The 26,797-nt window shown below is 44.9% G+C and overlaps 1 protein-coding gene across 4 annotated transcripts in view; it reads right to left on the minus strand.

The window, feature by feature from the left end:
- The window catches only part of LOC121540719 (transcription factor SOX-6), a 164,448-nt gene that overhangs the window by 47,617 nt on the left and 90,034 nt on the right, over positions 1-26,797 (minus strand). For all 4 annotated transcript variants that reach the window (XM_041849764.2, XM_041849766.2, XM_041849765.2 and 1 more), the window contains 4 exons: positions 24,545-24,717; positions 23,309-23,377; positions 6,536-6,656; positions 2,936-3,015 (listed from right to left, as the gene is read on the minus strand). In XM_041849764.2, the coding sequence (XP_041705698.1) occupies positions 2,936-3,015; positions 6,536-6,656; positions 23,309-23,377; positions 24,545-24,717 (443 nt within the window). The remainder of the gene's footprint in view (positions 1-2,935; positions 3,016-6,535; positions 6,657-23,308; positions 23,378-24,544; positions 24,718-26,797) is intronic.

Genomic DNA, 26,797 nt, shown 5'->3' on the forward strand with positions numbered 1-26,797 from the left:
TTGCTGGAAATAATCCTGGAACTCCTGTGGTTAGGATGAATCCCTTCTCTTTTAAAAAGTGCTTGTTGCTCCCACAGCAAATCAAAGTTGTCACAAAAAGAGACATTCTGTCATTGCAAAGTTTCTTCAGGTACTCACTTAGGGCAAAGAGTCAGCTGAAATGTTCCGAATCCCTTCGGTAGCACGGGAGGGGGCCAGAGATAATTACTCTTTCATGTGCTAGCGAGGGTCTTAAATCAAAAAATGGAGTCCTCGTTAAAACCTACGTGAGTGACGATGGTGTCAATATTGGAGTAGTTTGCCAGAACCGTGCGCAAGAGAGAGTTGATGTCATGGAAACGGGATCCTGGGTGACAGTGGACCTTGGTCGGTCCACAGACCGTAGGCAGGCCAAAATCTCTCACCATCGAGCTGCCCACAATGATGATGGTCGTGATGGAATCCGATGGGGAAACGACCTGCTGAACTGTGATGGCCATGGGGAGGGTGCCACTGAGCGGCCGCTGGCTGGTGGTATATACCCTTTGATCTGTGCTGACTCCCGGGGCTGGTAGGTTCGTCTCAAGCGGGGCAAAGCTGTTTGATAGCTGGGTCAGATCTTCTCAGATGGGTGGCCAGACTGCCTCCCGATTTCTTACGCCTTGCGAGTGTCCAGTCTTCCATGGGCGGAGCTGAGCTTAACATCTGTCCGTTGGATTGGGACAGATCAACGCCACCTGACTCATCAACAGCTTTGCTATAGGAGCCATTTAAAACTGAGATTGGGTTTGCCTGGGTTACAGCAAGGTCGGTGTACTTAGAAATCAGGTTTCCTTTAATCGCAGCCGAGCTAACAGCCGGAGGATCTCTTCCCTTTGATGGTGTTGCATTTAGGGCAGACAAATCCCTGTCCATTTTCCAGTTCCACATTATCTTCATCTTGTGTGGAAATCATCTCACACCTGAAGCATTTGTGCAGTGTCTCACCGTGTCTCTCTGTGTCTCACCGTGTCTCTCCGTGTTCCTCTGTGTCCCTCCCTGTCTCACCGTGTTTCTCCGTGTCTCACCATGTCTCTGTGTCTCACCGTGTCTCTGTGTCTCTCCGTGTCTCTCCGTGTTCCTCTGTGTCCCTCCCTGTCTCACCGTGTCTCACTGTATCTCACCATGTCTCTGTGTCTCACCGTGTCTCACCGTGTCTCACCGTGTCTCTCCATGTCTCTCCGTGTCTCACTGTATCCTCACTGTGACTTGTCTACATATGAAGCAGAGCCTGACCTGAGAGAGGGAGAACTTCTATAGCACTACAGCATACCCCCAACGGCCACACACAGACCAGATGCTTAATAATACTGCAAAAGGCCAGGAGAGATACCATGATGCTGATTGAGATATGCATGCATAGCTTTGATGTAGACATGTATCACTACTTTACTACATGATTATGTTCTTTTTGTCAAGACAAACTGAAGTAAAGATTGTGTACTGTAGTACTATAAATGTAACCCATATGGCCACCCACAGACCACAAGGCTTACTAATAGTGCAACTCCTCTACATACATTGGCACTACAGGCTGAATCTTTAGATGAGGTTAGACGTATGTCATTCTACTGAACTCTTATGAAGTCATTTTTGTCATGACAAACTAAGATTATGATTTTGTATAATTTTTCCAGCATTCCTAGCCTTCTCTTTCCTTCATTGCCGCTTACCCTATCTGTCTCTAAATCTCCAACTCTCTCTTCATTATCCCTTTCCCTTTGTTTTTGGTTCTAAACTAACGGCGTAATGAGCGTCTTCCTCTTTCATTCAGGTTCTCCTTCTCTCCATGGCTGAGATGTTTCAATATGAATGATTACACATCTCGCGATTCATTCATCCTCTTCATTCTACCTCACAAACGCACACACACATCAACACCACTGTGAGGTACGGATGCTTTGATCATTTCAAAAGGCATACGTGGAGATATTCTGTCTAACTGAACAGCAGGTTCCGTTTCCCAACTACGCCACACAGTGCTTTGTTAGGTCAATAACGTTTAATGAGAGCTCTGCTAGGGGAAGCCATATTACAGCCTGAATACCCTAAGGCAAAGTTGTTATGTTTAACAGCTGACAGCAACGATACCAGAAATAATGATTGACGCCGCAAAGCGATATTGTTTACCTATGAATAGAACCATTTGAGACGTTCTGTTATTTTCCTATATGCTGTAGAGGAGGGGTGGACGACCATGTTGTGAAATTCGGGTACGCCCTTTGGAGTAGAGGCATTTTTTTTTTTGGTAGCTATGTTCAATGATAACTATTATCTATAGGTGCCATTCGCTAACCACAGGTGTCAAGTACCAATAAAAATATGATAAATTGCCTAGGCCAGGTGTTGTGCTGGTGGGTTGGAATATCAAAGTGATTTATCACATTGGCCTTTGTTTGACTCAGCCGACATGTTTCAGATAAGGGAAGTGGTGGGTTCAATATCTAGCGTATAGAGACAATAGGCTTGGTAAACATGGGAGTCTATAGGCGGCTTGGTCAGTTAGCACTGTTACTAATGCCGGGCTAGTCTTTTCTGGTTAGACTGTTTAACAACTCTCATGCAGGACTTATTGGACTAGCATGTTTCTGATAACAAGATTGGCTTATTGGGATCTACCCTCAAGATGTAATTCCCTCTGGAAAAACAAATAAAAAACCAAACCGGTTCCAAGTTTGCACCTGGTACAGATACTTAGTAGGCCTAAATCTGGTACTGTAAATGCTTGTTAGCATGTCAGTATCTTTCCTTTGTGGAGCAGCACATGGGGGTGTAGGATGAAGTTGCCTCTAGATGCTAATCTTGGGTCAGTTTTGCATTTCCAATACTAATGCTTTAGGTTTGAATTGGGGAGGGGAAGCTGATCCTAGATGTGTAGCTAGGGGAAATGTTTCACTGAAGTAGCACATGGGTCTACCTGTAGTTGTAGCTGGCTCAGTCCTGACGCGGCTGCAGCTGCCATTGTGGATGGAATGAACTGCATGGGGTAGTTATCACCTATCAGGAGAGAGAGACAACAAAACATATAATGAACTGCATGGGGTAGTTATCACCTATCAGGAGAGAGAGGGCAAACCTGGGCAAACCTGCCCCCCTCCCTCTCCCCTTCTCCCTCCCAACACTTGTTTTCTCACTCTTACTCTTTCTGTCTCACTCTCTGGTTCCACTCTCTCTGTCTGTTTATCGCTCTCTGGTTCCACTCTCTCTGTCTGTTTATCGCACTCTGGTTCCACTCTCTCTGTCTGTTTATCGCTCCCTGGTTCCACTCTCTCTGTCTGTTTATCGCTCTCTGGTTCCACTCTCTCTGTCTGTTTATCGCTCTCTGGTTCTCTCGCTCTGTCCCTCACACTCTCTCACTCTGTTTTGCTCACCCACAAGTTACGGTCGATGCATTCCTCATGTCTATTTCCTCCACACAAAAACACCTAGCCTACTAGCCTCTCGACGAGCCCGTCCAGGCCTATAATAAATTGTGGCGTGAGTGTTTGTCAAAGGTTACTAATGTGTCATGTCTGTACTCATGGGTCCCAGTAGAGTGGACGCACCACTGCTCTCTCCGAGCAGTACGACTTCTAACTTCTAACAGTAAGATTCCTGATTGCGATGCACTCATGAATCCAGCAGGCTTTTAACAACCTAGCGCCAGAATGTTCTGCGGAACCCCCACTGTTTGTCCTAAAAGGCTTTCCATGTCCAACTCATTGTTAAAATAAAAATACTGTAAGCAAATAAATATATAACCATAACCACAGCCCATACTTCTTGGAGGGATAACTTTATTACTGTATTTTATCGTTTAAAAAAATAGATATCTTATGTTCTTGCTCAAAGACAAGTATCCTTGCTGTTAGTTTCATAACTGTATTCTAAAAATGTTAGAATCTATTATTTTGAGCCCCATAAACTATTAATTAGCATGTTGTTGAGTAGGTTCTGAATGCATGTGCTGTGTCTAGAGTAGCATTCCAAACAGCACCCTATTCTCTACATAGTGCACTACTTCTGACCAGAGTGCTATGGGAAAATAATGGAATGTGGAAAAGGAGGAGGAGAAAAGAGAGAGCAGGTGGTGATTAGAATCCTGCCTAGAGAGGGAGTCTGTGGTGTGTGTGTGTGTGTGTGTGTCTGTGGTGTGTGTCTGTGTGTCTGTGTGTGTCTGTGTGTCTGTGTGTGTCTGTGGTGTATGTCTGTGTGTGTGTGTGTCTGTGTGTGTGTGTGTGTGTCTGTGGTGTGTGTCTGTGGTGTGTGTGTGTGTGTGTGTCTGTGGTGTGTGTGTGTGTGTCTGTGGTGTGTGTGTGTGTGTATGTGGTGTGTGTCTGTGTGTGTCTGTGTGTGTGTGTGTATGTGTGTGTGTGTGTGTCTGAGCGTGCGTGTGAAAGAGTGAAATTCCATGTCGCAGATGTGATGTGCTGTGTAACTGACATGCTTTCAGCACATCATAAACAGCAACATTCCACCGTTAGCTGTTGCCAATCTATCGTTCCCTAAATGATAAAGGATATTAACATTTCTTGGTTGAAACTATGTCACAATGTTGTAAATTAATTAATAATGATTCACAAACAAACTCAGTTCTACGACACATCATTTGTTTGTGAATCACTAATCGTTCATTTACAACATTTTGACAGCAGTATATCTCCATATGAAACCTCCAACATTCCCAATGTGACACATTTGATAAGGGGAGACAAGAATGACTGCAACACTGTTGTGTCCTAAAATATGAACGGCACCCTATTCCCTATTATAGTGCACTACTTTTGACCAGAGCCCTACACTTCAGATTTGTTTTTTAAAGGGGTACAAACGCTTGTCACTCTAGTGGTACCCTGTAAGGTTTATCCTTTGTACCTTTAGTTATACTGTAGGTCACAGGAGGTGGCACCTTAATTGGGGAGGACGGGCACGTGGTAATGGCTGGAGTGGAATAGGTGGAAAGGTATCAACAACATGTGTTTGATGCCATTTTATTCGCGCCGTTCCAGACATTATTATGAGCCGTCCTCCCCTCAGCAGCCTCCACTGTTATAGGTACATAATTGTACCCTTGCAGTTCGTACCTTAAAAGAGCCAATAGTGTACCTTAGGGGACAAGATGGTACAGGTACAAAAGCATACCTTTGGAAAAGGTTCAAATGTGTCTTTTTAGGGTACCACCACAGTGACAAAGCTGTTTGTTCCTTTTAAGTGGCAAAAATGTACATGAATGTTATTTACCTTTGTGTACCATAAGATCAATCAATTAATTTGCATGCAAAAACACATATTGAAACAATTAAACAAATTCCAATAGAGCATGCTGGGAAATATGGTAATGATGGTTGTTGAGAGTGTGATTATTGTACTTTTATATTCAAAATATTGGGTAAAATACCATTATACTAGATTATCTGCACATATAGCCTAAAAGGCAGCAAAGCATCCCCAAACCATCACACCACCACCACCATGCTTGACCGTTGGTATGACGTTCTTACTGTGGAATGCATTGTTTGGTTTTCGCCAGGCACAATGGGACCCATGTCATCCAAAAAGTTATACATCTGTCCATTGAACATTCTTCCAAGAGTCTTGATGATTATCCAGGTGCTTTTTTGGCAAACTTGAGACAACTTTTTAGACTATTGGATGCCATTATGCCTGCCGAAAACCAAACACTGCATTCCACAGCTAGAACCTCATACCAACGGTCAAGCGTTATGGTGGTAGTGTGATGGTTTGGGGATGCTTTGCTGCCTCAGGACCTGGACGACTTGCCTTAATATAAGGAACCATGAATTCTGCTCTGTGTCAGATAATTCTACAGGAGAATGTCAGGCCATCAGTCTGTGAGCTGAAGCTGAAGCGCAGCTGGGTCATGCAGCAAGACAATTATCCAAAACACACAATCAAGTCTACATGAAAATGTCTAAAAAGCAACACATTTGAAGTTTTGGAATGGTCTAGTCAAAGTCCAGATCTAATCCCAATTGAGATGTTGTGGCAGGACTTGAAATGGCAGTTCATGCTTGAAAACCCATAAATGTTAGTTAAAGCAGTTCTGCATGCAAGAGTGGGCCAAAATTCCTCCACAGGTATGTGAGAGGCTGATCAACAACTACAGGAAGCATTTGGTTGCAGTCATTGCAGCTAAAGGTGGCACAACCAGTTATTGAGTGTAAGGGGGCAATTAATTTTTCACGGCAGTATATGGGCCCTGGTCAAAAGTAGTGCACTATAAAGGGAATAGGGTGCCATTTGGTTCACATCCTGGGCTGTGTATGAAGTGAACGTGGGGTCAAAACCTGTCAGGACCTTGTCTGACACAGCACAGTAACAATAGATAAGAAGGCTTCTGCAAGAAAAGCATGATACAGAGAAAGGAGAGAGAGAGAGAGAGTGAAATACTGCAGAGAGGGAGACTGAGAGCCAAATCATTACTTAAATCTTGACTTAAACACATGTAACTCAAATATTTGATGTGTATGTGTGTTTCTATAAATGTGTGTGTGTGTGGGTCTGCGAGTGTGTGTACCTGGTTTGTAGGACATGTTGTGTGGGAAGAGGAAGCCCTGCTGTGCAGCGGCGGCGGCAGCAGCCAGAGATCGCTGGTCGTGAGGAAACACTGGGATCATCAGAGGCATGTGACCCTGCACCTGAGAGAGACAGAGAGAGTTTAATAGTTGTTATACTTATAATTATTCTGATGAATATTTTCTAAATTTATATTTCTATATTTTCTTCTTGTTCTTCTGTTTCTAATGATTGATTCTTAGAGTATTTATGTAACACTTCATTTAGATAGTCCATCTGTAGATGCTCTATAGAAGGTTTCCCCAACTGGCGACCCGTGATTTTATTTGGCCCCCCAAGTTTTCTGAACAAAAAAAGTCCTGTGGTGTTGATGGTATCCTCAATGAAATGATAAAATATACAGACCACAAATTTCAATTAGCTATACTTAAACTCTTTAACATCATCCTTAGCTCTGGCATCTTCCCCAATATATGGAACCAAGGACTGATCACCCCAATCCACAAAAGTGGAGACAAATTTGACCCCAATAACTACCGTGGGATATGCGTCAACAGCAACCTTGGGAAAATCCTCTGCATTATCATTAACAGCAGACTAGTTCATTTCCTCAGTGAAAACAATGTACTGAGCAAATGTCAAATTGGCTTTTTACCAAATTACCATACGACAGACCACGTATTCACCCTGCATACCCTAATTGACAAACAAACAAACCAAAACAAAGGCAAAGTCTTCTCATGCTTTGTTGATTTCAAAAAAGCTTTTGACTCAATTTGGCATGAGGGTCTGCTATACAAATTGATGGAAAGTGGGGTTGGGGGAAAAACATACGACATTATAAAATCCATGTACACAAACAACAAGTGTGCGGTTAAAATTGGCAAAAAACACACACATTTCTTTCCACAGGGCCGTGGGGTGAGACAGGGATGCAGTTTAAGCCCCACCCTCTTCAACATATATATCAACGAATTGGCGAGGGCACTAGAACAGTCTGCAGCACCCGGCCTCACCCTACTAGAATCTGAAGTCAAATGTCTTCTGTTTGCTGACGATCTGGTGCTTCTGTCACCAACCAAGGAGGGCCTACAGCAGCACCTAGATCTTCTGCACAGATTCTGTCAGACCTGGGCCCTGACAGTAAATCTCAGTAAGACAAAAATAATGGTGTTCCAAAAAAGGTCCAGTTGCCAGGACCACAAATACAAATTCCATCTAGACACCATTGCCCTAGAGCACACAAAAAACGATACATACCTCGGCCTAAACATCAGCGCCACAGGTAACTTCCACAAAGCTGTGAACGATCTGAGAGACAAGGCAAGAAGGGCCTTCTATGCCATCAAAAGGAACATAAAATTTGACATACCAATTAGGATCTGGCTAAAAATACTTGAATCAGTTATAGAACCCATTGCCCTTTATGGTTCTGAGGTCTGGGGTCCGCTCACCAACCAAGAATTCACAAAATGGGACAAACACCAAATTGAGACTCTGCATGCAGAATTCTGCAAAAACATCCTCCGTGTACAACGTAAAACACCAAATAATGCATGCAGAGCAGAATTAGGCCAATACCCGCTAATTATCAAAATCCAGAAAAGAGCCGTTAAATTCTATAACCACTTAAAAGGAAGCGATTCCCAAACCTTCCATAACAAAGCCATCACCTACAGAGAGATGAACTTGGAGAAGAGTCCCCTAAGTAAGCTTGTCCTGGGGCTCTGTTCACAAACACAAACAGACCCCACACAGCCCCAGGACAACAACAACAACAACAACACAACTAGACCCAACCAAATCATGAGAAAACAAAAAGAGAATTACTTGACACATTGGAAAGAACAAACAAAAAAACAGAGCAAACTATAATGCTATTTGGCCCTAAACAGAGAGTACACAGTGGCAGAATACCTGACCACTGTGACTGACCCAAACTTAAGGAAAGCTTTGACTATGTACAGACTCAGTGAGCATAGCCTTGCTATTGAGAAAGGCCGCCGTAGGCAGACCTGGCTCTCAAGAGAAGACAGGCTATGTGCACACTGCCCACAAAATGAGGTGGAAATAGAGCTGCACTTCCTAACCTCCTGCCAAATGTATGACCATATTAGAGACACATATTTCCCTCAGATTACAGCGATCCACAAAGAATTCGAAAACAAACCCAATTTTGATAAACTCCCTTATCTACTGGGTGAAAAACCACAGTGTGCCATCACAGCTGCAAGATTTGTGACCTGTTGCCACAAGAAAAGGGCAACCAGTGAAGAACAAACACCATTGTAAATACAACCCATATTTATGTTTATTTATTTTCCCATTTGTACTTTAACTATTTGCACATTGTTACAACACTGTATATATACATAATATGACATTTGAAATGTCTTTATTCATTTGAAACTTCTGAGTGTAATGTTTACTGTTAATATTTATTTCACTTTTGTTTACTATCTACTTCACTTGCTTTGGCAATGTTAACACACGTTTCCCATGCCAATAAAGCCCTTAAATTGAATTGAGAGAGAGAGAGAGAGAGAGAGAGAGAGAGAGAGAGAGAGAGAGAGAGAGAGAGAGAGAGAGAGAGAGAGAGAGAGAGAGAGAGAGAGAGAGAGAGAGAGAGAGAGAGAGAGAGAGAGAGAGAGAGAGAGAGAGCGAGAGAGAGAGAGAGAGAGAGAGAGAGAGAGAGAGAGAGAGAGAGAGAGAGACTGACTGACTGACTGACTGAAGATCAGGGGTGTCAAACATATGGTTTAAAAAAAAAACTCAATATACTTTAAAAAGACTAAAACCAAATGGAAACTGTGTGGAAATGATAATGGAGCTACATTTATACCGTCTGTTGACTGTGTCCAGCTCACTAATACATCACTGAAATTAAAGCTATGACCGAATGCAGACCCAGGGGCAAAATTAGTTTGACACCAGTGATCTATATCCTGTGGAACATCCTGTGGAACGAACTAACTATCATCACATCAAAATAGCTTTACTATTCGGCCACAATTCACATGCTCATATCTTCCTGAGAGATGAGAGAGAGCGGTAAGAGAGTAGACACACATGCACACACCCACCTACCAACCAGTTGTATGTGTGTGGTTTCAACAAAGCTTGTATTACTTTATCTGAACAGCTAAGTAGTTAAAGCAATGAGGTTGGTATTGAACTAGATGGTATCAAAGATAAGCCTTGGGTAAGTTTTTTCTTTGAGTCATCTATTAGTACTGTACATACAGTATGCAGAGTTAATGAGTTCTCTCTCTCTGTCTGTCTCTCTCTCCCTCTCTGTGTGTCTCTCTCTCCCTCTCTGGCTCTGTCTCTCTGTCTCTCTGTCTCTCTGTCTCTCTCTCTCTCTCTCTCTCTCTCTGTCTCTGTGTCTCTCTCTGTCTCTCTCTCTGTCTCTGTGTGTGTCTCTCTCTCTCTCTCTCCGTCTCTCTCTCCGTCTCTCTCTCTCTCTCTCCGTCTCTCTCTCTCTCTCTCTCTGTCTGTCTCTCTGCCTGTCTCTCTGTCTGTCTCTCTGTCTGTCTCTCTCTCTGTCTCTGTCTCTCTGTCTCTGTCTCTCGCTCTCAGTCTCTCTCGCTCTCGCTCTCTCTGTCTCTGTCTCTGTCTCTGTCGCTCTCTCGCTCTCTCGCGCTCTCTCTCTCTCTCTCTCTCTCTCTCTGTCTCTGTATCTCGCTCTCGCTCTCTCTCTCTCTCTCTCTCTCTCTCTCTCTGTCTCTCTCTCTCTCTCAGTCTCTCTCTCTCTCGCTCTCTCTCTCTCAACTCATTTGTGTTTCTCCCTGTCTATCTCTTTTTCTCTCCTTATCCTGACTTGTTTACTCATTCCTTCTCATCTAGTCATCGGATAATAAGTGAACTTTTTGATTATCTCATCTCAACTATTTAACTAAATATTCACTGGAAAAGAAGGTAACATGGTGGTCTGGTCAGACAGCAGTAGAAGTTGAGACTATGAGGGGAATATGTGCGAGTGCAGTTCAACTGGTTAAATGAGTGGTGTCTCTAGAGTGTGACTCAAAGAGCATGGGTAATGAGGAGAGCAGACAGGAGACACAAACATCCCAGCCTTGCGTACCGTAAAACTTAAATTAATAGCCCAGGCGTTTATTTTCTTCAATTGCTGAACTTAACAGGTGCTTATTATTATTAGAGACAGGCTTCTATTTGAGCCAGGCGTCTATTTCCTTAATGCACACAGCTTTTACTCATTTGCATAGTTATTTGTTTAATTCCAGCATTCACTTCCATAATTTTAATCAATTTCTTCATTTCCTGCACTAATGTGTTATCATTTACACACATTTCCTTGACAGAATAATTATTATCTTCTTTGACTGTGCATTTTCGGCAGTCCTTACTTTCGCCACTAGAGGGCAATTGGCTGATTTCTGGGGGTCTCTCCTCCCGATGTTGTTGACTTCTTGTGCTTGCAAGTTAGCTAGCAGCAGTTCTCAGCTGTTAGCAGCTTCTTACTGGCCATGCCATAATTTTTTCGAGTCATTACAGAATTATTTAATGTAACAAATCAAACATTAAACCTCGTAAACAACTCATGGTAACCTCGTAAACAATTCATTCAGACACAGCGTTTATTTGAAACAGGCGTTTATTTCCTAAATGTGTGCTGTTGCCCGCTATTAAAAGGGACAGGCGGCTATTTGAGATTTAGCGTTTAATTTAAGTTTTACGGTATGCTTCTTTCAAAGACTGCAGACCACTTTTTCTTGATTGCCATTGCTTGGAAAGGGCAAAACATGCTCTCTCATATTTCTACATAGGAGTGCGTCTGTGTGTGTGTGTGTGTGTGTGTGTGTGTGTGTGTGTGTGTGTGTGAGAGTGTGTGTGTGTTTTTCTAAGAACACAGTCACCATCAGATTCCACTGAACAATTGGAAGCAAGCTCCTGGAGGTCCTATAATGTTCACTCTCACTGCACAAACATGGGAGGCTCAGACACACACACACACAGACACAGACACAGACACAGACACAGACACAGACACACGTCTTGTGACACCACCGAGAGACCTGGGCAAGAATGAAGGGAGAAGAAAAACAAGTCTGTGTGTCCAAGTGGAGGGGGGGGGGCAGAATGCTCCATTCATTGTGTTCCTCTGGGAATGCCTCCCCTCCACCAAACACAAAGCACAGGCCTTCTTCTAGAGGAGAGAGCTGCTAGGAGAGGGATGAATGGACTGGCCTGCTCTCCCCCAGCCCTAAGAAAACATAGGGCCCCCTTCCCCAACTGCCCACCAGATACACACATACGCAGACACACACACAAGCGCATGCACACACACACGTGCACACGGTATTAATGGTCCTACTGTGTAAAGGGTGGGGTGGGGTGTGGTGGGGTGGGCGGTGGGGGCAGTAACGTGTGTGTGTGTGTGTGTGTGTGTGTGTGTGTGTGTGTGAGAGTGAGAGTGAGAGTGAGAGTGAGAGTGAGAGAGAGAGAGATATTCCTGTCCGTCTGCATTTTTCTGGGGCTAGATTAGATTAGCTTGGTAGGCAGAGCTACTGTTTGTATGCTTTCTGGGGCTAGATTAGATTAGCTTGGTAGGCAGAGCTACTGTTTGTATGCTTTCTGGGGCTAGATTAGATTAGCTTGGTAGGCAGAGCTACTGTTTGTATTGCTTTCCACCCACAGATTATCAGCAGCTTTTAAATCATAATACTCTAAACCAGTGTTTCCCAATCCTGGTCCCGAGGACCCAAAGGGCCGCACATTTTAGTTTTTGCCCTAGCACAAACACACTGTGTGCATTGCCAGCAACATTACACTGTAATTCTTGCCATTTTCCATAGTTGCTGAATTTGTGTCAACATTACAGTTGGCCCAACGGCTTTCCGAGCCATTGTGTCCAGTACTGGTTGCAGAGGTGGTATCTATTGGTCATTTGTGTGCACCATTAGGTCTTAACGTGGCTTTAGTGGACTAACAGCGCAGACTTCACCTCATGGCAGCAATTCTTATACTGACTATTGACAAGAGAGCGCACTTAATTTTACCTCTGATTGTTAAGGAGCGACGACATTAGCTACTGGGTAGAATGGACAAGGTCAGGTTTAAGGGCGGAAAGAGAAGAAAACTATTCTGAATGAGAAATAGAAAAATAGAAAATAGAAAATAGGAGGTGAAGAAAAAACATTTTGAAAAGATTGTGATGAGAGAAGAAAAATAAGCAACAAAAAAAATATCAAGATCAAGTATGGAGAACAACAAGAGATGAGAAAAAGCAACCGCGAAGGGGAGAGGAGGAGCAGATACATTTCTTCCAAGAGGAGGTGAAGAACAAGGGAGGGATGAGGAGTACAAAAAAAAGTGAGTGGAAATGAAAGCAAGAGGAGGTAGGGGAAGAACAGAGAGAGGACAGAATGAAGGGATGAAAAGAGGAGGTGTGTGGGTTTGCAGTCATTAATTAGGCTGGTTAACTTGACCCGGCATCTGTGGTTTGGGCCTGCCTTTGTGGCCCTGAAGGAAATGTGTGCGTGCGTGTGGCATGTGTGTGTGTGTGTGTGTGTGGCGCGTGTAGCGCGTGTGTGTTGTGTGTGTGTGTGTGTGTGTGTGTGTGTGTGTGTGTGTGTGTGTGTGTGTGTGTGTGTGTGTGTGTGTGTGTGTAACCGTATCTTTCACCAGGAGGCTCTCGGAAGCTTTCCTTTAACCCTTGGAAGTTCCCTACTGTTTCTACAGAACATTTAAAACCACATGAGAGGAAACCGGTGTCACTTTGAACTGGGCACTCCCTCACAATAAAACACAAGACTGACAAACACTCATTACACCCAGAGAAAGGAAAACAACAACTTCTATTAAAGTGGTTGTACTTTTGCATTCATAAAAAGGGAAAAGTTAGGTAATTTCCATTCATCCAAATTGCTATGAATGAAGGACTTACAGTAAATGCCTCTAATCATCTTTATTCTGTTTAATAATTTACTTCTGGGAAGTATAGATCTGAACGGCGGTACAGAATTTAACACAGGATCATGTTGATGTCATCTGGATGAAACCGCTGTGAAACACTGGCCCCGAGGTACAGTACAGTCCAAGGCTGCGTCCCAAATGGAACCCTATTCCCTATGTAGTGCACTACTCTTTTTCTCTCTCCAAAGTAGTACCAAATGTAGGTGATAGGGTGCGATTTGGGACACAGCCCAGGGTATGAACCCCAAACAGTAGCCCTTGGTGAGTCCCTTAGAGCATTGGGCCCAGTAGCCTAGAATAAGCAGGTCTGGAGGTGATAAGTAGAAGCTGACTGTCTGTTCTTGTGTAGCTGCGCTGCCAGTGTGTTTAACCCTTTACACTGGTGGAAATTGGCCTAAATGGATTAGCATTTTATATTTATTGTACTTTTCACAGCATTTGTCAATAACGAAATCTGAAAATATTCTGGATACATTCAGTAACATAATAAGAATATTTATTGAAATGTTGAAGTAGGTGCAAGATAAGAAAAAACGATTAGAAGGGTTTGAGTGAGAGGTCTAACTGGTGTCTCCAAGTGGCCACACACCTCGCACAACATCTAATATCGAAGTCATTTCAATGCATCCTAGCTGTGCCGTTGAGGAACTGAAGCGAGTACAAAACACAAGTATTTTGTTTGGAACACAGACCTGAGTCCATTCAAGTGTGTGTTACGCAGCTAATTTCCTTCACAAATAGACAAACATTATGTTCAGGACAACCCAGAGTATAACACATGTCATCTTGTAACTGTGGCTCAAACATAGCGATCATAAACGTTGATACTGTAAATGACATGAGTTTTCAAATATGGAAATGTCAAGTGCACATTTGGACTCATGGGTGTCTGGTTTGCTTATATGACATCAAAGCGGCATTTATTATAATCCTCAACGTCTCATCCTTCAGAACACATAGACTTCTGTTGATTTACAGCATGTCCCCTCACTCAGACAACAAAAACATTGCAAAAGTTGCCCATTTAGCGGCAGGGATGGGGGAAACTTCTTGTCGCGTGTGGTGCTCAAGTTCAGAACGGCTGTCAGTCAAAACTCATACAGCACTGTGAAGCGCAGAGCCTGAGCTCTGACGTCATTTATAGCATGTTACTGTACAGCCACTGCGTTCCAATTTAGGAACTTATCAGTGCCCAAATCGGCCATGTTCAACCCGTTTAGGGGATGACAGGGGCTACGAGTAAAAGAAGGGCTACGTCCAAAACACTTTCAACACAGCAGAAACAGCACAGTAGCCAGGCTCTGCAGTGAATCCATATTTCAAGGCCATCATAAAGAAAGGAGGACCAAGCCACTCTTCATATAATTAATTAAAATGCCTTTATTTGTATGGCATGTTCAATGGAAACAAAGTTTAAAAACAGCGTTTCGGCTGCATGTTACTCAGGGAGTACAAAGATGTGATAATACAAGGCATTGTAGTCAACGGCTGGACCTCAGATTATAATATATAGGCTACTCCTACTCCTATTATCAGAATACTGTTCTAATAATTATGGATTTTATATAGTGCTTTTCATGGATCTAATATGCTGTTACTCATTAACTAAGTATGGGCCGTTGCTTGTATAAAATGCATTGTGTTAGAGTCAATAAATGTAACTTACCCTATACTCGTTATCTCATACTAAACTACACTACTACAGTCACTATTGTTAGAAACTGGTAATAATAATAATAATAATAATAATAATAATAATAATAATAATAATAATGTAATAGATTTTTCCTAAGCACTGTTCAAGACACCCAAGTTTTAAGTTTTAATGTCACATACACGAGTACAGTGTAATTGTCACGCTCTGGCTCCGGGACTTTGTATTATTGAGCCAGGGTGTGTTCATTTTTGTTGTGTTTGGGGATTAGTTGGGTTGTTATTGGTTGTTTCATTGTTTGGTCCAGTGACTCCCAATCAGTGGTAACGAGTGTCAGCTGTCGGCTCGTTATCTCTGATTGGGAGCCATATTTAAACTGTCATTGTTCACCTTGGGGTTGTGGGTTTTTGTTCGTGTGGTTTCGTGTTGTACCATTAGACGTCACGTTTTCGTTGTTTATTGTTTTGTTCGTGTGAACGTTTAAATAAATAGTAATATGTTCGCTCGCAACGCTGCGCCTTGGTCCTTTTTAGATGACGACCGTGACAGAAAAACCCACCACAACGAGACCAAGCAGCGTTTCCAGGAGTTGGATGACGAGTGGTGGAGACAGAAGAGAGAAGGTTGGGAGAGGACTATAGAGGCCTGGTCCACGGAGAGGAGAGACCCCCAGAAAATTTTTAGGGGGGGGCTCACGACGTCGGGGCAGCAGGAGTACGGGTTAGAGGAGTGCAGTAGGTTGGCAGAAAAGGCAGCCAGGTTAAGGGGGCCACTGGTCACGAAGGGGAAGGAAGGTGTGGAGGCACGGCGAAGGGGACTGGGGTGTGTTACCAGTCCGGTCCGGCCCGTTCCTGTTCCTCGCATGGAGCCTGTGGTGCGCGCCGCCAGCCCGACTCGGTCTGTTCCTGCTCCCTGCACCAAGTCTGTGGTGCGTTTCGTTGGCCCTGTCCGGCCCGTGCCTGCTCCCCACACCAAGCCAACGGTGTGCGTCGCTAGGCCAGCTCGACCTGTTCCTGCTCCCCGCACCAAGTCTGTGGTGCGTTTCGTCAGCCCTGTCCGGCCCGTCCCTGCTCCCCGCACCAAGCCAATGGTGCGCGTCGCCAGCCCAGCCCGGCCTGTCCCTGCTCTACGCACCAAGCCAAAGGGGTGCGTCGCCAGCCCAGCCCGGCCGGTTCCTGCTCCACGCATCAAAACTACGGTGTGCGTCGCCGGCCCAACCCGGACTGTTCCTGCCACTCGCACCAGGCTAAGGGTGCGAGTCGTCAACCTGGGTCAGCTCGTTCCGGCTACTCGCACCAAACCAAGGGGGCGAGTCGTCAACCTGGTTCAGCCTATTCCTGCTACGCGCACCAAGCCAGGGAGGCGAGTCGTCAGCCTGAGGAGGTCCGTTCCGCTCCACGCACCAAGCCGAGGATGCGTATCGTCAGCCAGGTCCGGTCCGTCCCTGCCTCACGCGCCAAGCTAGGGGGTGCGCGTCATCAGTCCGGATCCAGCCAGCTGGGTGGGATCGGACCGGGGCCATTACGGGGGATGGATGTAGGATGGTGGTCAAGCCCGGAGCCAGAGCCGGAGCCGCCTCCGAGGAGCAACACCCACCCAGCCCTCCCCTATTTGGGTTCTTTGAGGCGCGGTCGCAGTCCGCGCGCCTTTAGGGGGGTACTGTCACGCTCTGGCTCCGGGACTTTGTATTATTGAGCCAGGGTGTGTTCATTTTTGTTGTGTTTGGGGATTAGTTGGGTTGTTATTGGTTGTTTCATTGTTTGGTCCAGTGACTCCCAATCAGTGGTAACGAGTGTCAGCTGTCGGCTCGTTATCTCTGATTGGGAGCCATATTTAAACTGTCATTGTTCACCTTGGGGTTGTGGGTTTTTGTTCTATGTTCAGTCGTTGTCACTGAGGACTTCATGATCGTGTTTTGTTTTGTATTCTCGTGTATTGCATTAAAGTCAATATGTTCGCTACCAACGCTGCGCTTTGGTCCTACTTCATAGACGATCGTGACAGTAATGCCTTTCTTACAAGCTCTAAACCCAACAATGCAGTAATCAATATCAATGTAATACTAAAAATAACAAGGTAGAACAAAAACCAGAGAAATAAAAATAAGAAATAAGAAGAACATTAGAAGTAAGTAAGCTATATACAGGGTCAGTTCCAGGGTCAGTTCCAATACCATAGTTACAATGTGCAGGGATACTGGAGTGATAGAGGTAGATATGTATAGGGGTAAGGTGACTAGGCATCAGGATATTTGATCAACAGAGTAGCAGCAGCGTATATGATGATTGTATGTGAGTGTGTGTGTGTTTGTGTATAGAGTCAGTATAAATGTGTGTGCATGTTATTTAAAAATATATATACAGTGCTATGAAAAAGTATTTGCCCTCTTTCTAATTTTCTCTACTTTTGCATATTTGTGATACTGAATGTTATCAGATCTTCAACCAAAACCTAATATTAGATAAAGGGAACATAAGTGAACAAATAACACAACAATTACATATATATTTCATTTATTTCATAAACAAAGTTAAGCAACACCCAATTCCCCTGTGTGAAAAAGTAATTGCCCCCTTACACTCAATAACTGGTTGTGCCACCTTTAGCTGCAATGACTCCAACCAAATGCTTCCTGTAGTTGTTGATCAGTCTCTCACGTCGCTGTGGAGGAATTTTGGCCCACTCTTCCATGCAGAACTGCTTTAACTCAGTGACGTGTGGGTTTTCAAGCATGAACTGCTCGTTTCAAGTCCTGCCACAACATCTCAATTGGGATTAGGTCTGGACTTTGACTAGGCCATTCCAAAACTTCCAATTTGTTGCTTTTTAGCAATTTTCATGTAGACTTGATTGTGTGTTTTGGATCATTGTCTTGCTGCATGACCCAGCTGCGCTTCAGCTTCAGCTAACAGACGGTGGTCTGACATTCTCCTGTAAAATTCTCTGATACAGAGCAGAATTCATGGTTCCTTCTATTAAGGCAAGTCGTCCAGGTCCTGAGGCAGCAAGTCAAAGTCCAGACCTAATCCCAATTGAGATGTTGTGGCAGGACTTGAAACGAGCAGTTCATGCTTGAAAACCCACACGTCACTGAGTTAAAGCAGTTCTGCATGGAAGAGTGGGCCAAAATTCCTCCACAGCGACGTGAGAGACTGATCAACAACTACAGGAAGCATTTGGTTGGAGTCATTGCAGCTAAAGGTGGCACAACCAGTTATTGAGTGTAAGGGGGCAATTACTTTTTTACACAGGGGAATTGGGTGTTGCATAACTTTGTTTATGAAATAAATGAAATAAATATGTAATTGTTGTGTTATTTGTTCACTTATGTTCCCTTTATCTAATATTAGGTTTTGGTTGAAGATCTGATAACATTCAGTATCACAAATATGCAAAAGTGGAGAAAATTAGAAAGGGGGAAAATACTTTTTCATAGCACTGTATATATTTAACCTTTATTTAACTAGGCTAGTCAGTTAAGAACAAATTCTTATTTACAATGACGGCCTACCCCGGACAACGCTGGGCCAATTGTGCGCCGCCCTATGGGACTCCCAATCATGGCCGGATTGTGATACAGCCTGGAATCGAACCAGGGTCTGTAGAGACGCCTCGAGCACTGAGATGCAGTGCCTTAGACCGCTGCGCCACACACATGTTATGTGTGTGTGAGCAACTTAAGTGTGTGTTGGAGTGTTAGAGTGTGTGTGTGTGTGTGGGTTGGAGTGTCAGTGTGTGTGTGTGTGTGTGTGTTCGAGTGTCAGTGTGTGTGTGTGTGTCAGTGTGTGTGTGTGTGTTGGAGTGTCAGTGTGTGTGTGTGTGTGTGTGTGTGTGTGTGTGTGTGTGTGTGTGTGTGTGTGTGTGTGTGTGTGTGTGTGTGTGTGTGTGTGTGTGTGTGTGTGTGTGTGTGTGTGTGCGCGTGTGTGTGTGTAGAGTCTTGTGTGTGTGCATACTGTAGATGTGTTTTTCCTCTAAAATACAAGGAAGGTCAACTCAGATAGTCAGTGTAGACATTTAGTTAGCTATTTAGCAGTCTTATGGCTTGAGGACAGAAGCTGTTCAGGAGCCTGTGGGTGTCAGACTTGAGGGCGGTGCTGTTGCCATACCAAGCGGTGATGCAGCCAGTCAAGATGCTCTCAGTGGTACAGCTGTAGAACTGTTTGAGGATTTGAGGGCACATGCCTCCTGAGTGTGAAGAGGCGTTGTCGCGCCTTCTTCACAACTGCACGCATGTGTGTGGATCATTTTAAGTCCTTAGTGATTTGGACACAGAGGAACTTGAAGCTCTCGACCCGCTCCACTGCAGCCCCGTCGATGTGGATGGGGGCGTGCTCTCCCCCCCCCCATTTCCTGTAGTCCACGATCTGCTCCTTTGTCTTACTGATGTTGAGGGAGAGGTTGTTGTCCTGGCACCCCACTGCCAGGTCACTGACCTCCTCCCTGTAGGCTGTCTCATTGTCGTCAGTGATCAGGCCTACCACCGTTGTGTCATCAGCAAACTTGATGATGGTGTAAGAGACGTGCGTGGCCACGCTGTCGTGGGTGAACATGAATACAGGAGGGGACTACGCACACACCCCTGTTGGGCTCCCATGTTGAGGGTCAGTGTGGCGGAGGTGATGTTGCCTACAATTCCCACCTGGGGTTGGCCTGTCAGGAAGTCCAGGATCCAGTTACATAGGGAGGTGTTCAGTCCCAGGGTCCTAAGCTTGGTGACAAACTTAGAGGGGCAATGAAGTTGAACGCTAAGCTGTAGTCAATGAACAGCATTCTCACATAGGTATTCTTCTTATCTAGGTGGGTGAGGGCAGTGTTGAGTGCAATTGAGATTGCGTCATCCATGGATCTGTTGGGGCGGTATGCAAATTGGAGTGGATCTATGGTGTCTGGGATGATGGAGTTGATGTGTGCTCAAGGGCATTATTCAATGCAATCAAAGTTTACTTAGCTCTTTCAAATGACTTAGCATGTTTAAGAGCATTAACAATGCAATGAGAGGCACTGTATGACACACCTGGTTTCAAATACTATTTGAAATTATTTCAAAAACTTAATCTGTGCTCGATTGAGCTTGCCTGTAACAACGGAGAAAATAGAAAAGTCTGAAAAGTGTAAAAGCCTGCCCACCTGACACTCCAGGGAGGCTAAAGGAAAACGCTCAAAGTACTTGAAAGATTTCAAATAGTATTTGAACCCATGTCTGCTGTATGTGTGTGTGTTATGTTTTCACTTCTTAACAGCTGCAGACGGGCCAACACCAAACTTCTCTCAACAACACTGAAACACCCCGTAGCCTAAGGACAAAGTGAGGCCGTAGAGAGTAGTAGTTTTACTGTCAGACAGACAGATAGACACACACACACACACACACACTCTGCTGAGGCCCGGTCTTAATGAACTCAGATCTGTGTTTTATTAAAAGCAGAGAGGGGCATTGTAAAAGAAAGCCTTGTTAAAAGCAGAACACCTCCAGAGCTCCAGAGAACAAGGGGCCTTTGCTCACTGCCTTCCCCAGCCACAGTGAGCCTTTTTGGGGGTGTGGGAGAGGAATAAGCTCCCGTGTGGCTCACTCTCTGGCTCAGTGTCTTTGCAACCAGTCAGCACCAGTGGTGAAGACGGGTCATATGGAAAAGTTAGAGAGAGAGGGAGAACGAAAGAAAACTCTGCAAAAGTTTACAATAGAATGAACGAGAATGAAAGAGAAAAGCGGTGAATATTCGTAGGTGAGAGAGTGAAAGAGTTGTGAAAAATGGAGTGGCGGGGTGGGGGGAGTAGCAAGTACTGTAGCTAGAGAAAAATGTATGATTGAGCGAACTAGAGGAGTAAAGGTGTGGAGAAAGGAAGGAAACGGTGTAAAATAAACAGAAGAGGTAATAGAGAGAACCCCAGGGATACGATAGTGTATTGATCAAGACATGATCAATGACCCAGCAAATGTGTGTGTGTGCATTCCTGATCACTGACAACGATGAGACAGACTATAGGGAAGAGATCAGTGACCTGGCAGCGTGATGCCATGACAACAACCTCTCCCTCAACATCAGCAAGACAAAGGAGCTGATCATGGACAACAGGAAACAGAGGGCCGAGCACGCCCCCATCCACATCGACGGGGGGCTATAGTGGAGCGGGTCGAGAGCTTCAAGTTCTTCGGTGTCCACATCGCTAAGGAATAAACACAGAGCGTGTCCGCCCTGAGATTGGAAGGTTGTGAGTTCCATCCCTAGCCGAGACATACCAAAAACTGTAAAAAAGGGACCTGGCACTCAGCATTACGGAGATAGAGCGGAGGTAAGGCCCTGTGATAGACTAGCGTCCTGTCTAGGGGGTGTACTTGTACATTTTACATTTTAGTCATTTAGCAGACGCTCTTATCCAGAGCAACTTACAGTTAGTGAGTGCATAATTATTTTTTTTTCATACTGATCCCCCGAGGGAATCGAACCCACAACCCTGGCGTTGCAAGCGCCATGCTCTACCAACTGAGCTACACGGGACTACATCAAGCTGCCTCACGCTACAGAAACAGGAGATAGGCTCCTTCCTTATGAGCCATTCCGGCTCGCACAAGGCAAGGCTACTTACTTACACACACCAACACAGTCGCGACGAAGGCACGACAACGCCTCTTCCCCCTCAGGAGGCTGAAAAGATTTGGCATGGGCCCTCAGACCCTCAAAAAGTTATACAGCTGCACCATTGAGAGCATCTTGACTGGCTGTATCACCACTTGGTATGGCAACTGCTTGGCATCTGACCCCAAGGCGCTACAGAGGGTAGTGCATAAGGCCCAGTACATCACTGGGGCTGAGTTCCCTGCCATCCAGGACCTCTATACAAGGGGGTGTCAGAGGAAGGCCCTAAAAATTGTCAAATACTCCAGCCACCAAAGTCATAGACTGTTCTCTCTGCTACTGCACGGCAAGTGGTACCGATGCACCAAGTCTGGAACCAACAGGACCCTGAAATGCTTCTACCCCAAGCCATAAGACTGCTAAATAGCTAACCAAATAGCTACCCGGACTATCTGCATTGTCCCCTTTTGCACTAACTCTTTTGACTCATCACATAGGCTGCTGCTACTGCTTATTATCTATTCCATTGCCTAGTCACTTTACCCCTACCTATATGTACATATCTACCTCAATTCCCTCGTACCCCCCCACATTGACTCAGTACTGGTACCCCGTGTATATAGCCAAGTTATCGTTACTCATTGTGTATTTATTCCTCCTGTTATTATCTTTCTATTATATAAAAAAAAATCTCTCTGCATTGTTGGGAAGTCCCATAAGTAAGCGTTTCACTGTTAGTCTACACCTGTTGTTTAAGAAGCATGTGACAAATACAATTTGATTTGATTGATGCACGTGTGTGAGTGTATGTGTGTGTGTGCATGTGTGTGTGTGTGTGTGTGTGCTTGCATGCATGCATACGTATGTGTAAGTGTGTGTGTGCATGCGCACGTGTGTGTGTATGAACACATTACTAAGATAAGAGAGATTGAATAGGTACAGTAAGCAGTCAGCACTGACCTGTATCTGCTGGAGAACGTTAGTCAGCACTGACCTGTATCTGCTGGAGAACGTTAGTCAGCACTGACCTGTATCTGCTGGAGAACGTTAGTCAGCACTGACCTGTATCTGCTGGAGAACGTTAGTCAGCACTGACCTGTATCTGCTGGAGAACGTTAGTCAGCACTGACCTGTATCTGCTGGAGAACGTTAGTCAGCACTGACCTGTATCTGCTGGAGAACGTTAGTCAGCACTGACCTGTATCTGCTGGAGAACGTTAGTCAGCACTGACCTGTATCTGCTGGAGAACATTAGTCAGCACTGACCTGTATCTGCTGGAGAACGTTAGTCAGCACTGACCTGTATCTGCTGGAGAACGTTAGTCAGCACTGACCTGTATCTGCTGGAGAACGTTAGTCAGCACTGACCTGTATCTGCTGGAGAACGTTAGTCAGCACTGACCTGTATCTGCTGGAGAACGTTAGTCAGCACTGACCTGTATCTGCTGGAGAACGTTAGTCAGCACTGACCTGTATCTGCTGGAGAACGTTAGTCAGCACTGACCTGTATCTGCTGGAGAACGTTAGTCAGCACTGACCTGTATCTGCTGGAGAACGTTAGTCAGCACTGACCTGTATCTGCTGCTGGAGAACGTTAGTCAGCACTGACCTGTATCTGCTGCTGGAGAATGTTGATCTTGTGCTGCTGCTGCATGAGCTGCTGCTGTTGCCTCGCAATCTGAGAAGGAAGGAGTGAGACAAGAATGAGACATGAAGGAGAAAAGGAGATGTGAGATGTTGGGGAGGCAAAGACAAACCACAGAACAGAAGGAATACCTTCAAACATCCTTTAAAGTTTGAGTTTTGAGTTTGAACATAGCAAGCTAAGGATACAAGATCGACAGAACAGAATGAGACAAGAACAAGACATGATAAAATAAGAGGACGACCAAAGACAAGAGATGACGTCCTCTGTAGCTCAGCTGGTAGAGCACGGCGCTTGTAACGCCAGGGTAGTGTGTTCGATCCCCGGGACCACCCATACGTAAAAATGTATGCACGCATGACTGTAAGTCGCTTTGGATAAAAGCGTCTGCTAAATGGCATATTATTATTATTATTATTATTAGGACAAAGAGATGACTTGAAAGAAGGGAATTTGAGCTTGAACAAATATTTATTTTTGACATTTAAGGTGATAGAACAGAGAGATAGGATATTTAAGTGAGAAACATGAGCAGCAACAGGAGGGAGAAGAGTAATCGGGGGAAAGGGCTGAGACTGGGGGAGTCAAAAATGAGACAAAGATGTATATATTGGGAGACAAGAGTGTATTATGTAACCCACATCAACACTGGCAGTAGCACGTGTTCAAGAGATGCTATCAACGGCGAAGCGGTGAGATTGACATGTTTACGACTGACTGGCACAAGCCTGACTCCCCCTCGGCTACCTGTCGTCAGGGGCAGAGCGTAGGCAATGACTGACAGCTAGAATTGCCCAATCACACAAGGTCAAACTCCCAAAGGCGGAGTGTTTACTCCAGCTACTCAGTGAGAAATAAATTGAATACAAACAGCTGCCCCCATTTTCAATATTTATTTTGATGTATTTAATTACAGGCTGTTCATTGCAGGACGTCGCCCATCCAAACATGTGTCAGGATTCATTTAGGCATGCCTTCTCAGTGGTGTCAATATAGGTCATTATCCCATCATGTCTGAACAGCTTAATAGCAGGCTAATATTGAAATCTGTCCGTCTATTACTCATGCTCACTATTCTTTTGTGATGTGATGGAATGTGTTGTCTCATAATAGGGTGATGGGAATAAAGAACTTGTCCAAACATCATTTGTCAACATACATGTTCAGACTCGTCTCTCTCTCACACACACACACACACACCTGGTCCTGCTGCTGGCGGGCCAGTTCCATTTGCTGCCTCTGTTTCTCCATCTGTGAGGAGGCCATCTTCTTCTGCTCATCGTGGGCCGCCAGGAGCTGCTCCCGCAGGCTGATAAGCTGGTCGATCATGGTGGACAGCTGCCGCTCCTTCTCCTCCAAACTCTCTGGGGTACCTGACGGGGACGGGGACGGGGGGAGGGAGAGAGAGAGAAAGAGAGAGAGAGAGAGAGAGAGAGTACATACATGTAAGTGAGATATGAATGTATACATAATATCTGCTATATTCCATTCATCTACAAGGTCTCCCATCTCTGAACTGTGCCACTTGTGTTACCCCGACCTCTCCTTCCTACAGTAGGTATAGAAAATGACTAGGGTGGACTGCATCTTAGGCTAGGTTAAGGAGTGATATTAGTGCATATGTAGGGTTGCATCCCCATAGGGCTCTGGTCAAAAGTAGTGCACTACATAAGGTATAGGGTGACATTTGGGATGCATACAGATATGGTTAACCATGGTTAACTTTTCCATTCCATTGATCCATTCTCCACTGCATGTAAAGAGTAATACCTTTCCCATTATACTGTACATTATAAATGTATGTTATTGAATTAAAGAAGAATACTTTATGAATCCATACGAGACAGACATTTTCTTCAAGGGCACAAGAGCAGGAGATCTTTCTGTGATTTGTCACTAACAACCCTCTAATAGTTGGCTCAAAACCTGTCCAACTTTTTCCACCCGGTCCTGGATTCAAACCAGCAACCTTCCTGCACTCAATGAGCTGTATAGGGCCATAAGCAAACAAGAAAATGCTCACCCAGAGACTGCGCCCCTAGTGGCCAGTGACTTTAATGTGGCCAGTGACGTAAATCCGTTCTACCTCATTTCTACCAGCATGTCACCTGTGCAACTAGATGTGAAAAAACTCTAGATCACCTTTACTCCACACACAGAGATGCATACAAAGCTCTCCCTCGCCCGCCATTTGACAAATCTGACCATAACTCTATCCTCCTGATTCCTGCTTACACGCAAAACTCAAACAGGAAGTACCAGTGGTCCGATGAAGCGGATGCTAAGCTACAGGACTGTTTCTCTAGCACAGACTGGAATATGTTCAGGGATTCATCTGATGGCATTGAGGAGTTTATCACATCTGTCACCGGCTTCATTAATAAGTGCATTGACGACGTTGTCCCCATAGTGACCGTACGTACATATCCCAACCAGAAGCCATGATGGATTACAGGCAACATCCACACTGAGCTAAAGGCTAGAGCAGCCGCTTTCAATGAGCGGGCCATAATCCGGACGCTTATAAGAAATCCTGTTATGCCCTCCGACGAACTACCAAATAGGCAAAGTGTAAATACAGGACCAAGATCAAATCCTATTACACCGGCTCTGACGCTCGTCGGATGTGGCTGGGCTCGCAAACTATCACGGATTACAAAGGGAAACCCAGCCACGAGCTGTCCAGGGATGAGTGCCTACTAGACAAGCTATATAACTTCTATTCGTGCTTTGAGGCTAGCAACACTGAACTACACATGAGAGCACCAGCTGTTCCTGTCGACTGTGTGATCACGCTCTCCGTAACTGATGTGTAACCTTTAAACAGGTTAATATTCACTATGGTGTTGAACGTTGAGCTGTAGTCAATGAATAGCATTCTCACGTAGGTGTTCCTTTTGTCCAGGTTGGAAAGGGCAGTGAGGAGTGCAATAGCGATTGCATCATCTGTGGATCTGTTGGGGCGGTATGCAAATTGGAGTGGGTCTAGGGTTTCTGGGATAATGGTGTTGATGTGAGCCATGACCTGCCTTTCAAAGCACTTCATGGGTATAGACGTGAGTGCTACGGGTCGGTGGTCATTCAGGCAGGTTACCTTAGTGTTCTTGGGTACAGGGACTATTGTGGTCTGCATGAAACATGTTGGTATTACAGTCTCAGTCAGGGACAGGTTGAAAATGTCAGTGAAGACACTTGCCAGTTGGTCAGCGCATGCTCGGAGTACACGTCCTGGTAAACCGTCTGGCCCTGAGGCCTTGTGAATGTTGACCTGTTTGAAGGTCTTACTCACATCGGCTACGGAGAGCGTGATCACAGCTGATGCCTTCATGCATGCTTCAGTGTTGCTTGCCTCGAAGCGAGCATAGAAGTAATTTAGCTTGTCTGGTAGGTTTGTGTCACTGGGCAGCTCGCGTCTGTGCTTCCCTTTGTAGTCTGTAATAGTTTGCAAGCCCT

The sequence above is a fragment of the Coregonus clupeaformis genome, chromosome 26 (genome assembly GCF_020615455.1).
Source record: "Coregonus clupeaformis isolate EN_2021a chromosome 26, ASM2061545v1, whole genome shotgun sequence".
In the NCBI taxonomy this organism is placed as follows: Eukaryota; Metazoa; Chordata; class Actinopteri; order Salmoniformes; family Salmonidae; genus Coregonus; species Coregonus clupeaformis.